At 40.9% G+C, this 16982-nt stretch overlaps 1 protein-coding gene across 12 annotated transcripts in view; it reads left to right on the forward strand.

Annotated features, from left to right (window-relative positions):
- MARK3 (microtubule affinity regulating kinase 3) overlaps positions 1–16982 on the forward strand; it is a 113145-nt gene that overhangs the window by 76357 nt on the left and 19806 nt on the right. For 8 of the 12 annotated variants that reach the window (XM_025869270.1, XM_073895925.1, XM_025869271.1 and 5 more), the window contains 8 exons: positions 3313–3383; positions 8154–8210; positions 10508–10744; positions 10910–11029; positions 11282–11381; positions 11692–11804; positions 12328–12481; positions 16591–16808. In XM_025869270.1, the coding sequence (XP_025725055.1) occupies positions 3313–3383; positions 8154–8210; positions 10508–10744; positions 10910–11029; positions 11282–11381; positions 11692–11804; positions 12328–12481; positions 16591–16808 (1070 nt within the window). Of the gene's footprint in view, positions 1–620; positions 788–3312; positions 3384–8153; positions 8211–10507; positions 10745–10909; positions 11030–11281; positions 11382–11691; positions 11805–12327; positions 12482–16590; positions 16809–16982 lie in introns of all 12 variants that reach the window. The other 4 variants (XM_073895926.1, XM_073895928.1, XM_025869273.1 and 1 more) reach the window with 2 other exon arrangements.

Genomic DNA, 16982 nt, shown 5'->3' on the forward strand with positions numbered 1-16982 from the left:
TGTATATAACTGTTCTCTTTTACAGAGATACTCCTCTGGAGGTTGAAGTTGGGTTAGGCTTGTAGTTTTTGGACCACATATAAGTCTCCTTGTCTGTGGAGAGCAGAAGCTTTCTGATTGGTCTTTGTGTGCTCCCTAGCTCTATACCTCGAGATAGTGCCTGGCACGTGGCAGATGCTTCACAAATAAGAATTGAAGTGCGCTTATGAAATGACAAACTACTAGGGACATACTCCGTTTAACTAGGGGCATTAAGTATAGCTTCGACTGTTTTGCTCACAGTAGTTTTATTTTATCTTAGCACTTTGATCAGACAGAAGATTCCGTCACAGCCTCGCTGTAATGAATTAACCATTAAATAAAAGATTGTAAACGTGCTGTGGGCAGGAATGAGTTACAATAGGAAAACCTTTGATGCCACTTTTTCATACTCCTAATTCATTATTAGTTGTGTGATTTAGAGTTTAAATGTGTGGTTTGAGAATTTAGTTGGGATTTTTCACAATTGAGGAGAAGTAGTAGAAGAGCTGAAACTGAATTGCAGCGCCAAATATCTATATGGAGTTCTAATACTTTCTCCTCGTGTTACAGTTATATTCATAACCTTTTCATTTGTGTAGCTTTCTCTCACCGGATCTCCTTTGACCCTCACAATGACTCCGTGATGTGGCCAGGCAGTGAAGGATGGGCTTTTACCCTTGAGGAAACGGAGGCTGGGAAGTCATTGTGGTCACGCTGCCAGGCCCGCAGCCCTAGCCTTCTGACAGTAGATAGGCTCTCCTAATTGGTCAGTTGGTCATGACTTTCCTTTTCCATCTATTTTAGGTGTTAGTGTCATAGAGATTGCTCTTATATAGGGGCAAAACTAATCTGAGAAGCATCCACTTTTAGTAGAAAGAGGGTGGGCTTTTGAAAACACAGACATGGGGTCAGTCCAGCCAGGGCCTCTCATTGACAGTGTGACCTGATAAGTCAACATGTCTCTGAGCTTCTTAGTGGTGGTGCATTTTGGCTTGGGCTATTTTAATCAGCTCAACAAAGCACTATCAATCTCCAGGACATCTGTTTTTTTGTGTTTACATTTGTCATTTGGAACAACCAGAGTCTCATTAAATTGGCTACCTATTCCTCCCTAGCCTGGTGTTTTTCAATTTGGTAGAATCATAGAATTTTACACTTGGAAGGAATCTTAGAAGTCATTGAAGGCAACTGCCTAATTTTTATAGGTGAAACTAAAGCTCTGGAAGGTTGTTCTGTGCCAGCAGTTCCATCGCTTGTTTAGTGGCAGGACCCCAACTAGGACCAAGGGCTTTCTGAACTGACCTGTCCAGTGTCCTCTCAACCACATGGTCCCTGACCTGGGTGGGGAGAGCCACTATTTTCTGTCTTTTTCCTAATAAATAGCCTTTTGAGGTTTTCAGTTTAGCTACTTAATCTGAATGCTAATACATTTTTAATAAGGAAAATAAAGTGATCTGGGTTGAATTCCTGATTTATAACTTAGTGATTGTGAGTATGACTTTATGGTTCCAAAATCTCTTAAGAGGTTTATATTGCTTTTGAATTTATAAAAAAATTTTTTTTAATTATATTGACAGACTTGGACTTTTCTCCATGTTACTCTACAACAGCTAGTGGGTACAGCAACTAGTGGGTTTAATCCATTAGTTTTTTTTAAGTTAAAACTGTTTTTCATATGATATGCACACATCTTTAGTTGTTTTCACTTTTTAACCACTTGTTTTGACATTGTATACTACTCTGCAAGTACAAAGGTCATTTGCTTAGAAAATGCTGACATTTTACTGAGCTGACATTTAACTTCATAATTCATCATAGTTAAACGAATTGTGTAGTGTGAATTAACAATATGTAATGCGTTTTAAAAGATCATTATGCAATCAAGTGATAACTTGAAAATATTTATGCCCATCCATTATTTAAAAATGTTTCAGCTAGGCTAAAAACTTAAAAGTTAGAGATATTAATACGTAATTCAGAATAACTTTTTCTTCAAAAGTATTTGTTGTGTTCTGAAACTAAGCATTTTTTAAGTATCAAAATCTTTTAGTTGAATGTTATCACTAAGCTGATGGAAATATTCTTTATTTGTATGAAGTAGATGTGACTCTTTCCCAAACATATTTTATGTCTAATTTGCTCAATTAGTACCCTTTTCTGTTGATTTCAGAGGTATTGTTTCTTTATTCCCAGTTGATAAGCAAGTATTTCCTGAAGTGTCACCTCTTCCCTGAGGAATTAATACTGTGTAAACTACCAAGTGGATGTCCACCAGCATGTTCTGTTGGCTTGACCTTCCCACTGAGTCCTGAACCTCTCCACTTTTCGCCACCACTGCCACTTCCCGCTCAAGTCCCAGCCTCCCTCATTCTTGCCCTGATGATTGCACTACTCCCTCGTCTTTCTGTCCCTTCCGCAATCCTGACCTCCTCCCCCTCTGGCAGCCAGACTGACCCTTTTAAGAGGTCATTCATTTCATAGCCTCCTCTGCTTCTCCTCACTCGGAGCAAAGCCTGCGGGACTCTTCATGGCCTTACCCCTCCTTCCCATCTCCTATGCCCATCCACTAATTTCCCTTTCCCTTGTTCACACTTCTTTGGCAACATAGCCTCCTTGCTCTTTGCTGTTTGCTCTGCCTAGACTCTTTCTCCCAGATAATGACAGTGCCCTCTCCCTCACAGTAGTGCCCCAAAGCACTTGCACATGCAGACACACTTCCTGTTTCTTCCCCTGTGTCTGCTCCACTGCCCTTGTCAGCTGACATACTGTTTGCTTGTTTGTTGATTGCCTGTCTCTCCCTACTCGAATGTAAATTCTCCGTGAGGAAAAGGACTTCACTTGGTTCGCTGCTGTATTTCCCCAGAGCCTAGAACAGTGCCTGGCAGTTAGTAGGCACTCAATAAATATTTGTTGAATTAATTAATTAATATATTCAGGAACTGCTTTTTTCGTAATCCTACAGTGAAGATGTTATCCTCTTTTAACACATATCACTTTCCCATTTTAACTTTCAGTTTTTATTAAAGCCCATTGAAAACATAACCCTTAAAATAAAAGTTTCATAAACATAGGAAATTTTAAGGCTTTTCTCTAGCTTAAAGATTTTATCAAAGAACTTTTGCCTATAGTTAAACTTAAGGCTAGCTTAGTTCAAAATCCACATTTCTGTTATCTTCATGGCCGTATTTAAAAACAAAAATTAGAGCAATCCTAAAAGTGAAACATCATCAATTTATGGGAAAATTAATGCTCAGAAGTAGGACTTCTTACTTTTATTTCTCTTGATTATAGGTGAAGTGTTTGACTATTTGGTCGCACATGGAAGAATGAAGGAAAAAGAAGCAAGAGCTAAATTTAGACAGGTATGAGTTAATGCACCTTTATTAATTTAATAAAGTTATTTTGCTTATTAAACCTGAAGCAAACAGCGTTTGCCTCTCTAAATGGTTATAAGGCCCGTTGGAGGGAGCAGGGAGGGGTTAGCCATTCAGTTCAACAAAAATTTATTATCTTTCATGCCTAAGGCACTGTGCAGGAAGCAACCATGGTTCTATTTCTAGCTTTATCAAGATTTTCACCTCATTCTTAACCTTAGTTTTTGACAGTTTAGCCTCAAAAATCTAGTCTTTCAAAACACCTATGATTTCTGTTTTTGGTAAATGGTAAAAACCATTTCCCAGTTTTTAGCAAGAAAAATGTCACAATCTCAGAATTCATTATTAGTTTTGTCTTACATAAGCCAGATGTAGGCTTAAATTTAACTTAAAAACACTTAAATACTAATGGTACTTTGAACTAAAACCTATTAAATGACAAATTTTTAGACTAATCTTTGGCTATTATTTAATTTCTCATATCCTCAACTTTTCTACCTACAAAAATTGGAAGTTATATTTGGTAATTAATTTGGGAGTGCTTTCCAGTTCTGATATTTTATTCTGAGATCTACGGAGGGAAGCTCAAATTTCTCTTTATGACAGAACAAAGTTGGTTTGGCCCCTTTCCATAACTATACTCTTTATTTTTATAAATTGACCACTTAAAAGCCAAGAGGGTTTTTTTTGCCTCACAAACCTTAAATTCCTTCCCACTAAGTTGAATCTGTCTGACTCGCAAACATTTATGTGTATATGGTTTGTTGACTATGAGGAACAGACGAGTGAGTGCCGCCAGCAACAGCAGGTTTGAGCCTGACTCTTTCCAAGGAAGCAACTAGCGCTTAACCCTGTGACTACTCCTCACTTCTTCCGTCTCCACACATCCCCCTGGCAGGGTCTGACTTGTCAGAGGGACTCGGACATTTACTAACCTACATGTTGGGGCCATTGCTCAGGCTTTTATTTTAAATTTCCTGCAGAGGGGCACCTCGGTGGCTCAGTTGGTTAAGCTTTTGACTTCGGCTCAGCTCATGATCCCGGGGTCCTGGGATAGAGCCCCAAGTCAGGCTCCCTCCTCCCCAGGAAGTCTGTTTCTCCTTCTCTGCCTCTCCACCCCACTTGTGCTGGCTCTTTCTCTTTCTCTCTCTCTCTCTCTCAAATAAATAAATAACCTTTAAAAAAAATAGATTTCCTGCAGAAAATCTGAAGTCTTTATCTGAGGAACCCATTAGTTGGTCAAGGAAAAATAATTTATGTGCTTTTATAACTAATGACTTAATTTACACTGCTTACAATTTAATGTAATCCTTTCTTCTTGCCATAGTATTTCCTTAAGATCCCTCCTTTAAACCTGGAAGGATCAGTCAGGATATTGGTGTTTACACTTTGCTCTGTTGCTAATTGCCATGCTTTCCAAAAGTTTATAAGCCGTTCTTACATTGACTAAGTAAGAAGTTTTCTTCTTTGTGGCAAAGAGGAAGGTATGCCATACACAAGGTACACTGCACATGAAAATGTTAACTGTCAGAAACAGGCCCTTCCCTCCACATCCATCGGCAGATGGTGTCTCCTTCCCACCTCCTTGGCCATTCTCACCCTAAGGACGGCTTGTGTGGTTTTAAGCACTTGAATGAGCTCTGTTCTTTTCAAAGAGAGAGAGGAGAGTCCTGGCTCCATCATCTGTCCTCACCTCTTCCCTGGTGGGTTGGTAATGTTGCTGCCTCTGCTCTTTCCTGTCTGACTGGAGGTAAATTAGGTTTGCCTTCATATTTCAATCTGGGAAACATCCAGATTCTTAACTTTTTTAAAGAAATAACTGCTTCTAGCTTAAAGGAATGCAAAAAACCCCAGTGATTTAAAGTTGAATGTTTTCAGGTTATTGTGGCTTTAAAAGGTTAACTGTGAGTTGTTTGGAGGTAAAAGGAGAACTTCTTTGATCTCTTTGAGAAAGGGTAGGAAATTGTCAAATGTTAGAGGCAGAATTTGAAAATAACCTGTAGGAGAAATCTCAGTGTTGGGGGAAGTGGGGTGAAAAGAGGGACAGTTGGATCAGGCAGAAGTAAGGTCAGTGGTACCCACGTCCTAGGCAGTGTACCTGTTTTGGGAAAACAAACTTACTCGCTTTCCCAGCTTTCATGTAGAGTAGCACAGCGTAAATGATCATCCAAGGTAACAGGTGTTCTAAACCATATTTTGGCATTGGAATTTTTATATTTTTTGTTGATTATAAGGATCTGGGGGCACCTGGGTGGCTCAGTCGTTAAGCATCTGCCCTTGGCTCAGGTCATGATGGATCGAGCCCCGCATCGGGCTCCCTGCTCGGTGGGAAGCCTGCTTCTCCCTCTCCCACTCCCCCTGCTTATGTTCCCTCTCGCTGTCTCTCTGTCAAATAAATAAATGAAATCTTAAAAAAAAAAAAGTGGATCTGATCTTGTGAATATTCACTTTATAAAGTATGTAGCTGCTTAGTGAAGCCCTGATTTTGGCATCTCCTTGCTCCTTGTTCTGAACCAAAATGCCGACCGATAAAACAGCTTGGGGTGCCCAAGCTGGCTTAGTCAGTAAAGCGTGCAACTCTTGATTTCAGGGTCGTGAGTTCAAGCCCCACACTGGGCGTGGAGCCTACTTAAAAACAAAAGAAGCATTCTCTTAGTGTTTATGTCCAGTGTAGGTGGGTGTGTGGAGCTTACAGTTAAAAGCTGATGATGATCTGGAGAAACAAGCAGTATTTTTTTTTAAAGATGTTATTTATTTATTTGACAGAGAGAGACAGTGAGAGAGGGAGCACAAGCAGGGGGAGTGGGAGAGGGAGAAGCAGGCTTCCCGCAAAGTAGGAAGCCCGATGCGGAGCTCGATCCCAGGGCCCTAGGACCATGACCCGAGGCGAAGGCAGACGCTTAACCAACTGAGCCACCCAGGCACCCCAACAAGGAGTATTTTCATTAGAACCCCAGTTTTGCATATATGTGGTCATATGTAGTTACACCAGTGTAACACCAACAAAAAGGTTAGAAGCAGATACACTAAAACAACAAGAGATGTTACCAGGCATGTGCTTATATGTACCTTTCTGTATTTCCTAAAATTCCTATAACAGGCATAAAAGGAGGCTTCTGGGGGTGCCTGGGTGGCTCAGTCGGTTAAGCATCTGCGTTCACTTCAGCTCAGGTCATGATCCCAGAGTCCTGGGATCAAGCCCCGTATCGGGCTCCCTGCTCAGTCGGGAGCCTGCTTGTCTCTCTCCCTCTGCTGCTCCCACCCTCCCCCCAACTTGTGTGCTCTTTCATTCTCTCAAATAAATAATACGTAAAATCTTTGAAAACAGAGAGAGAGAAAAAAAGAGGAAAGAAAAGGAGGCTTCTTAAAAAATTAAAAGTAAGGGGCGCCTGGGTGACTTAGTCGGTTAAGCGTCTGCCTTTGGCTCAGGTCAAGATCCTGGGGTCCGGGGAATGAGCCCCGCATCAGGCTCCCTGCTCAGTGGGAGTCTGCTTCGCCCTCTGCCTGTTGCTCTCCCTGCCTGTGTTCTCTCTGTCTCTCTATCAAATAAATAAATTTTTTTAAAAAATCTTTAAAAGGGGTGCCTGGGTGGCTCAGTCATTAAACGTCTGCCTTTGGCTCAGGTCATGATCCCAGGGTCCTGGGCTCGAGCCCCTCATCAGGCTCCCTGCTCTGCGGGAAGCCTGCTTCTCCCTCTCCCACTCCCCCTGCTTGTGTTCCTTCTCTCACTCTGTCTCTGTCAAATAAATAAATAAAATCTTAAAAATAAATAAATACATATCTTTTAAAAAAATTACAAGTGTGAAATTTCAGCAAAATAGTTGTTTAGTTGTTTAATCAACAGTACTAATCACAGGAGTGATCCAAAGTTGACTAAATAAAAGCATACCATTTGCTGAGAGTAGAAGGAGACTCTTATGGATCGAGCACAGAGTAACTTGCCTAGTTCGTAGTTCACATATATTATAACATTTACTCTTCCATTTTAAGGAAGAGGAAACCGATCCTCAGAGAGATGAGTAAGTTTTGCTGTCTTTGAACCCACATCAGCTAAAAGGAAGAGAGTGTTGTAAGGAGCAGTCCTGACTGGGAAGAGAAGTAATTAAAAGAGGAGACCCAACCTGGATGAATTTGTGGCCATGGATAGTCTGTAACTGCCAGTTTAGTTTTGAGTTAATTACATGGAAATTATATGGAAAGCTTGCACCAGAGCCATCCGATCCTGGGTCTGGGGGCAGCTAGGGTCTTCCAGATCCTGGTGATTTGTTGGGCCCTAGCACCATATTTACAGATAACCAGAATGTCAGGGGTAGGCCCAAGAGGAGACTTTCCAGTGAAAACTAGAGAGAGCAGGAAGAACATGCTCACCTATCTCTTCTTGCCCTCACCCCTGAACTTCTCCAAATTGGAAAGTTCAAAGCACAAGAAAATTATTTTTAGAGACCCACACAGACAGTCAGGTGCTCACTGAGTATTTTGCATGTGTGAACATTAATGAGATTTTCCTCTCTCTTTTTTTTTTAAGATTTTATTTATTTATTTGAGAGAGAGAATGAGATAGAGAGAGAGCATGAGAGGGGAGAGGGTCAGAAGGAGAAGCAGACTCCCCACTGAGCAGAGAGCCTGATGCGGGACTCGATCCCGGGACTCCAGGATCCTGACCTGAGCCGAAGGCAGTCGCTTAACCAACTGAGCCACCCAGGCGCCCTGAGATTTTCCTCTTAATGATGATGATTAACCTGTGTCTCTCCTATGCAGATCGTATCTGCAGTCCAGTACTGCCACCAAAAACGGATTGTTCACAGAGACCTCAAGGTGAGTTGCAGGGCCCTTAGTCTGTGAGTGTATGTGCTCAGTTCTACTGGTGGTCACAGATTAGATTGCGTTATTAAATAAGAAAAAGTAAATCCTATAATAATTGATTCTTTTAGTCAGGTTTTGGTATTAATGAAATATGAAGTTTATTAAAAATATCTTACATTTCAGTTAAGGTAGCTCATAGTTGGTCTCTGTAGAAATATTACCACACTACCAAAGAGGTGGGGGCCTCCAAAAAGGTATGCTGTCACCTAGACGATGCCTTCAGTGCCACCTGGCCACCTCTTCTCTGTCTCTGGTCAGCGTGGTGCTGCCCGGAGACCTGCTGCACACTCCTTCGCTTCAGGTCTCACTCTTGGCATAGGATAAGGTTTTCTATTTCCCAGAGAACATAGAAATGCCAGCAGAAACGTCTTCAGTTTCCTAGCAAGCCTGCAAAGTAAGCTGCACCCATGCCCACCCTTCACCTCTCAGAACATTCCTCTTGTTGCAGTCAGTAGGGTGGCTCTGCCCACCCTGCCTCTGGGTTCTGGGCCCTCTCTACCTACTGGCTTCTCACCAGCAGCATTTACAAAAACATGCTGAAGTCTGGACTGTCTTTTACCAAAAAAAACCTCTCCACCCCAAGTCCCCTTCCAGATACACTAGTTTTCTCTCTCTACTTTCACAGCCGTATCTCCCTAATCGTCTAGATTTATTGGTCCTCGCTTCCTCCCCTTCCTCATGTCATTATCATCGATTGCTTGTTCCTCTCCACACCCACCCATGCTGCTTACACATCCACTCTAGTCGCTGCAGTGGCCACCTGTATGCTGATGAGCCCAAATCCATGCCTGTGGCCAGAGCTGACAGATGGGCGCCAGCTAAGCCCTGCTCCTGTCCCTTGGGTTCAGCAGATTCGTAGCCTACGTTCTTCCTTCCTGAACAGGAATGTTCATTTCTCATTCTGATGCCTCATGTCCCTCGGTGCTTCAGTCTCCTTTGTTCTACCATCCACTCAGTCCCCAGGTCCTTTTGCTCCTGTTTCCTAAACCTTTTTTGAGTGTGCTGTTTTCTGTCCCTGGGACCACTGTCCTCATCCAGACTGCCAGCATCTCATACACCGGTTTTTTGTTGGTCTTCTTGCTTCCAATCTTGCCTCTCCCTCCCTTGTCTATTTTACACCCTGCAACCAGAATGGTCTTTTAAAAATACAAATAAGATTGTCGTTTTCTTGCTTGAGTGACTCTTTAACAGCTTCCCATTGCCCTTAGTTGGAAAACTTGAACTTCCTACCAGTCACTCAACTGGCCCTTTGTGATTCGGCCATGGCCACATCCCCTGCACCCCTTTTCCACACACTGTCTTTCAGTTTCTGGAGTGTGAAACATGTTCTCTCTTTCCTTCTGGGTTTTCAGACTGTTTATATTCTGCCTCCCACCTCACACCCACTACTATTACCTAAGCCTCCAGGCAGCGGCTCTGATTTCACCCCCTCTAGGAAGCCTTCCTGCACCTGTCAGTGCCAGGCCCACAGCTCCCCACACATCCTCAATTACAGCACTGAGGTGAGAGTGCAGCTGCTTGGTCTTCTGCCTTTCCCCCTCTAACCTGTGAGCTCCTTGAGGGCCAGACCCTGTCTGTCTTTTTCATCATATGTTCAGACACAAATATAATGCCGGGTGTGTCATTGGCATGTGGTAGATGTTTACTGAAATAAATGAAGATGACTATGATCTCTATCTTGAATGAGGTCCAGGGCTCTCCCCTCCCTGGTCATAGCCACTGCACAGCTCTTCAGCCGTTTTTATAAAACGTGGCTGGCCACTTAAAGCAATTGTTCATTTTTTTAAAAGCCACTTATTAATTGAGAAAGCTATTTAAATAATTTTTTTTTAATTACGGACATTTGTTGTTTAAAATATTGCCAGAGTTAATCTGTACCTTGTATCTGTTATTGGTTGTTAATGTTAAAAAATTAGAAATCTTGGGGCGCCTGGCTGGCTCAGTCATTAGAGCATCTGATTCTTGATCCCAGGAGTTCCTCCTCCACATTGGGTATAGTGATTACTTAAAAATAAAATTAAAATAATAAATATAATAAAATATAAATAATAAACATAATAAAAAAATAGAAATTCTAATTTATATTCTGTTTTTATGTTTTTCCTCTAGAAAGAATGTTTCCTTATTTTTTTGTTAGGTTATATAAACTTTATATCATTACAAAAAGCTTTTATGAAATGCCTAATTCTATCACAGTTCTAATTCTATTTTGGTTAAATTTCACTTTTGTCTTGATGTTTTCCCTCTAGGCCGAAAATCTATTGTTAGATGCTGATATGAACATTAAAATAGCTGACTTTGGTTTTAGCAATGAATTTACTGTTGGCAGTAAACTGGATACGTTTTGTGGCAGTCCTCCATATGCAGCCCCAGAGCTCTTCCAGGGCAAGAAATACGACGGACCGGAAGTGGACGTGTGGAGCCTTGGCGTAATTCTCTACACTCTAGTCAGCGGGTCACTCCCCTTTGATGGACAGAACCTAAAGGTATAAGAACCAGTTGTTACCCACGCTCTTCAGAATGCTAAACATTTTATTAAATGATGAGGGTTAATATTTTAATGATCTGTCAGTATGGTGGGGTCTCAGTGGGTTCTTTTTTAACCTAAAATTAGACTCAACTAGTTTTCTTTCCTCCCTGTCCCCCCAAAGGAACTGAGAGAAAGAGTATTAAGAGGGAAATACAGAATCCCTTTCTACATGTCCACAGACTGTGAAAACCTTCTCAAACGTTTCCTGGTGCTAAATCCAATAAAACGAGGCACTCTAGAGGTAATCGCATAAGTACAAAATAAGTAATGACTTTGGAGAGTCTTTACAGTATTTTTAGAACTTTGGTTGCTTTGTATGACATATTGAATACTGTCCTGGGGGCTTTTTAAGCAGGAATTGAGACATTAAAGACTTTTTTAAAAGTTATCCTTTGAGATAAAATCCTTGAAAATGTTGAAAATAAATTTTTCTAAATATTGTGGTTATCAGCATGTTTTATTTTATGCTGCTAATGAATAGTTCACCTTTCAGCAAATCATGAAGGACAGATGGATCAATGCAGGGCATGAAGAAGATGAACTGAAACCATTTGTTGAACCAGAACTAGACATCTCAGACCAGAAAAGAATAGGTAACTACTCTGTGCCTGTGTCCTTGTGTGTGTGCAAGTAACATATTTCTGTTTTGACTCCTATGGATATGCCTAAAATGGGAATAATAGGAAGTTAAACATAAGTTACACGAGTCAGCTTATCTGTTTTGTCATATTTAGGAACTTACCTGTTGTTTCCTGGAATGGGAACTTAGAAATAAGCGAACCGCCCATTTATGTTAGAAAATCTACGATGTTTTCGGTCAAATAAAGGAAATTATTTTATCCTGTAACACAGTGATTTTGTATCCAGACAAAACATATAAACTATATTATGTCCTTCTTTTAGATATTATGGTGGGAATGGGATATTCACAAGAAGAAATTCAAGAATCTCTTAGTAAAATGAAATACGATGAGATCACAGCTACATATTTGCTATTGGGGAGAAAATCTTCAGAGGTAAGAGTAATCAGAAAGAGCGAATATGACTTTTAGGTAAATGATGAGTTTAGTAAGCTCTTTTCTTAGTTTTTATTTTGTTAATATATATAACATTTGATGTATCATTTTTAAACTTACCTGCAAATGACAGATCTAACTGCTATGACCATTATCAACTACTATTTTAATTTTGAGGTAGTAACCTTAACGGTGGGTATTGTCACAAACTTGAATGTCATAAGTTAACCTACAGTCATTAATAGTTTAGAAATGATGTAAAGTATGAGTGAAGTGAACAGAGAGCATTTTAAATTATATGAAAAAGCCTAGAAAGAAGATCATAAATACCTATCCTTTCATGAGCTTTTTCATCAGTCAGAAAAATATTTTTGCCCAAATTGAAGGTTGTCATTTTTGTACATTGTGAATCTTTGTAAATGAACTGTTTGTGAGAGGTTTGTGTGTTATGAGAAGTTTAGTTTCCTAACATATCATTTGGGTCCGTGTTGTGGTTTGCTCTGTTCTTCTCATTTCCTCTTAGCTGGATGCTAGTGACTCCAGTTCTAGCAGCAATCTTTCACTTGCTAAGGTTAGGCCAAGCAGTGACCTCAACAACAGTACTGGCCAGTCTCCTCACCACAAGGTGCAGAGAAGTGTTTCTTCCAGCCAGAAGCAGAGGCGGTACAGTGACCATGGTAAGTTTGACACCATTGCAGTGTGTTCTCTTGCAGTCTCCCCTAACACAAGAGACCTCTTAACGTTGGGAAGCATCCTTTGGCTTAAAGCCTACTGGGATGGGAAATTGACTTGATTCATTTTCAGGGCATTTCCTTCCTACCAATCCTCCTGATGGCAATCATCTCAAGGCTCTGATCTCTTTGGTACACTCACTCCTCTGGGACTCCTGCTTCAGTCTCTGGTTCTCTGTTCGCTCTCTTCCCCATCTCTGCATCGGATTTACTTTCCTGAGCGTTGTCCAGCACTTTTGCAGTGATGAAAATGTTCTAGGTCTGTGCTGTCCTATAGAGTAGTCACTGGCCACATGTGGCTGTTGAGCACTTGAACTGGGGAAATGGTTTTCAATTTTGATTAAGCTAAATTTATGTAGCTACATGTGGACAGCCATGGAGAATGTCTAGTACCCCAGTTTGCCTCACTTGGTTTAAATTTTTGACTTGGGTCATTCTCAGCCGCACACTCTAGCTGTTGATGTGTCTTAACACCCTCACTCTTAAAATATTCACCATAGATGTGAATCTTTTATGAGCCTTTGGACCCTAAAAGATATGGTTACCAAACTTAACAAATATTCTGCCTTCCAGGCAGCCCCATGTGTGGGGATCCAGAGACTCTAGCACGCGCGTGTGTGCGTGTATGTGTGCGCGAGTGTGCGCACGTGCTTATTTCACCTATAACCTGTGAATGTGCACATGGCATTTGTAAACCTAGTGTTGGTCTGGGTCTCTGTCTCTTTGGTCATGTTCAGGTTAGTTGTTACGGAGGGGTTTTCAGTGCCTCTGGACAACAGGGCATTTAGCAAAATGCCTACAGATTGCTCTAAACCATCCAGTTTAAAGGGAATTATTCCTAAATTCTTGGTTGGGGGGGGAACTGGTTTGTGTTTTGGGTCTTTTGTTTTATTTTGTTTTTTAATTTTCTCTTATTTCTAGTAACTATCTTAATAAGTTAATTCTTCCCTAAGCACATATATTCGATTTGGATTGGTAATGCCTTTTTTCCCCAGCTCAGAAAATTTTAGAGTGGAAAAGAGCTTTAGCCATGGTGTCATACACTCACCTAACCCCCATTTTATCAATAAGGATAAAGGCCAAGAGAGCTCACTAAGTCTCCCGAGGTTACATAGAAGTGGGAACACTTGTGACAGAACCCCCGGACTTCTGGCCCCGGGTCCTGTGGCTCTGTCCACTAACCCACTGACTGATTACCTCATGGAGTAGTCTTTTTATAATAATAATGATCCTTCCTTCTTGGAGCCTCTAATATTAAAAAGTGCATAAAAGGGCGCCTGGGTGGCTCACTTGGTTAAGCGACTGCCTTCGGCTCAGGTCATGATCCTGGAATCCCTGATCGAGTTCCCGCATCGGGCTCCCTGCTCAGTGGGGAGTCTGCTTCTCCCTCTGACCCTCTTCCCTCTCATGCTCTCTATCTCTCATTCTCTCCCTCTCAAATAAATAAATAAAATCTTTAAAAAAAATAAAAAGTGCATAAAAGAGGAGTGCCTGGCTGGCTCAGTCAGTAGAGCATGCAACTCTTAATCTCAGGGTTGTGAATTCAAGCCCCATGTTGGGAGTAGAGCCTACTTAAAAACAAAAAAACAAACAAACAAAAAAACTTCATAAAAGAATATTTCCAGAAATCCATGTATATAGAAAGTCACTGACCCGATTCTATGTTGTTTTTTATTCTTTTATGGAGATGAAGATAGTGGTCAGCAAAGGGAAGATTTTGGTTATACCTCTGGCTGTGTTCTTTTACGTGCTAAACATGGGACAGATTGTACATACAGTGTCTAGTGAAGCACACCCCCTTTATACCAAGTGAGGGCGACAAGCCTGCAGCTAACCCAGCTTTCGGCTTGTCTCTCATCCCTCCCCTTGTTTCCTACTTCTAGATGGCAACAGTTTATATTTGCCTGCTTCTGTAAAATTACAACTTGTTTTTTCTGTGGTTCTTAATTTGGGTCACCTGTGTGAACCCCCTGTATGTGTGTACATATTTTTCTAGGAAGAGTGATCTTCATTAGGTTTTCAAAGCGTTCTTTGGTTAAAAAAAAAAAAAAAAAAGGTAGAGAATTCCTGGTTTATTAATCAATAAATGGTATTGGGGCATATGGTCGTTATCAGAAAAAAATAAATTTGCATCTATTTCTCACATCTTATACAAGGGTAGATTCCATTTAGAATGAAGATGTAAATATAAAAATATGGAAATATTAAAAGAAAACATGAGATAATTTGCTTTTTCTTTATAACTTGGACTAGTGAGGGTCGTTCTGACTGTAACCCCAGTACTAACAGCCATGAAAGAAAAGATGTATTTACCAAGTTTGACTCTGTAAAAATCACATTTCCGTGTGAGACAGTCACACCATAGAACGCTACTTGGCAATAAAAAGGAACAAAGTATTGATGGGTGCAACCGTTTGTATAGATATCAAGGGAACTCTGCTGAGTGGGGAAAAAAATCTCAAAAGGTATCATGAAATTGATTCCGTTCGTGTAACAGTCTCAAAAAGAGAGAATCCAGAGATGGAGACCAGACTAGTGGTTGCCAGTGTTGAGGGAACTAGAGGTTGGGGTGGAGAGAATGGCTGTGCTGGAAAAGGACAGTCCTTGAGATGGAACTGCTCTGGCTTGACTGGTGGCGAGCCTGGGTGGTTACTGTGCGCAGAGCTCACTGTGGCCTGGACACCAGTGGCACTGGTGACACAATGCAGTCAGGTTTCATAGCAGATCAGCAGTAACCCTAAAAATGCAGGATGTCCTTAGCTGTCTTATGCTGTTGAGAAGAAAGATAAGTGTTAAGGGTAATATCACCCATGCTTGGTTAATTCTTTGTTTTTTATGTTAAAATTCCCAAACTTAGAGCTTAATTGTTTCCCTCCCACAAATAAAAGCAAACCTTTGTATACTTCTAATTCAGTTCCAAATAAATTTACCATTTAGATTTTTCTCCAAGAAGTAGCTTTTTTGTACCCCACCCCAAGCCGTGTTTAATAGATCTAAAATATAAAGTCTCTTCTATAGAATAAATGATGAGCATATGATGCCATTCCTGAAGATCACCACTGGATGACATACATAACGAATATACTAGTTATCTTGTTCATTTCCAAAATTCTTTGAACTCCAAATCTCCTGTGCTACCATCAGAGTCTCCCAATGCTTTTTTGTAGGACATAAGTTAATTGTCCATCCAGGATGTTCCCAGGTGTACTCCTCCTGGGGTGGGAGTGTGGCTGGGAACATGGCATTCCTCTGCTTGTGTCCCCTTTCCCTGTCTACTCAAATTCCTGTTTATCTAGAAGATTATGAGTGCTTTAAAAAAGATCCAGGATTGGGCGCCTGGGTGGCTCAGTTGGTTAAGCGACTGCCTTCGGCTCAGGTCATGATCCTGGAGTCCGGGATCGAGTCCCGCATCGGGCTCCCTGCTCAGCGGGGAGTCTGCTTCTCCCTCTGACCCTCTTCCCTCTCGTGCTCTCATCTCTCATTCTCTCTCAAATAAATAAATAAAATCTTTAAAAAATAAATAAATAAATAAATAAATAAAATAAAATAAAAAAGATCCAGGATAAAACTTCAAAAGTAATGACCCATAAATCTGTTCTGTTCCGAAAGGTGAAGGCCTCTCTTGTACAAAAAAGGATAAGGTTCACTCAGATGTACCAGGCGAAGCAGTTCATTCTGCATGATGTATGTGCATCAAGTTAGTTTGATTATATATCTGTACAGTAGCACTCTCTGAAGATGTTTTCAGTGGACAGCTATCCCTGAAGATGTCTCTGAAGCACAACTATACAAGCTTATGAATTAAAAAAAAAAGAACAAACAAAACCAAAACTTTAAGAAAAGTAGAAAGGGACAAGTAAGTGAAATTTCAAAATTGAACTCATTGCATAGGGAAGACATTATACGTGAATGGGAAATACCCTACAGGATTTTACTATCTTGTATTTTCTTAGATGATAGCAGTGTTAGGTCGACCATCTTATAAAATATGTTTATTTTCACAGAATAAAACATAAAACTATATTCTGGCTTTTAAAAAGTAACTCTTATTTTAGCTGGACCAGCTATTCCTTCAGTTGTGGCATATCCGAAAAGGAGTCAGACCAGCACTGCAGATAGTGACCTCAAAGAAGATGGAATTCCTTCCCGGAAATCAGGCGGAAGTGCTGTTGGAGGAAAGGGAATTGCTCCAGCCAGTCCCATGCTTGGGAATGCAAGTAATCCCAATAAGGCCGATATTCCTGAACGCAAGAAGAGCTCTACTGTCCCTAGTGTAAGTATTGTTAAGCTAGAGGGCATTGCTAGGATTGTAGGGTTATGGCGGTCTGGGCATTTTGTTCCTCTGTTCTCATCCACCTGCAGTACTGTCCCCACAAGGCCACCATGCCCAATCTCAGCCTCTAGAGATCACCTTCAATACCTGTGTTGAAGGTGTTTCTTGCTGAGC

This window comes from Callorhinus ursinus, unplaced genomic scaffold (assembly GCF_003265705.2).
Source record: "Callorhinus ursinus isolate GAN/ISIS: 27379988/994484 unplaced genomic scaffold, GSC_fseal_2.0 scaffold8, whole genome shotgun sequence".
Classification (NCBI taxonomy): domain Eukaryota; kingdom Metazoa; phylum Chordata; class Mammalia; order Carnivora; family Otariidae; genus Callorhinus; species Callorhinus ursinus.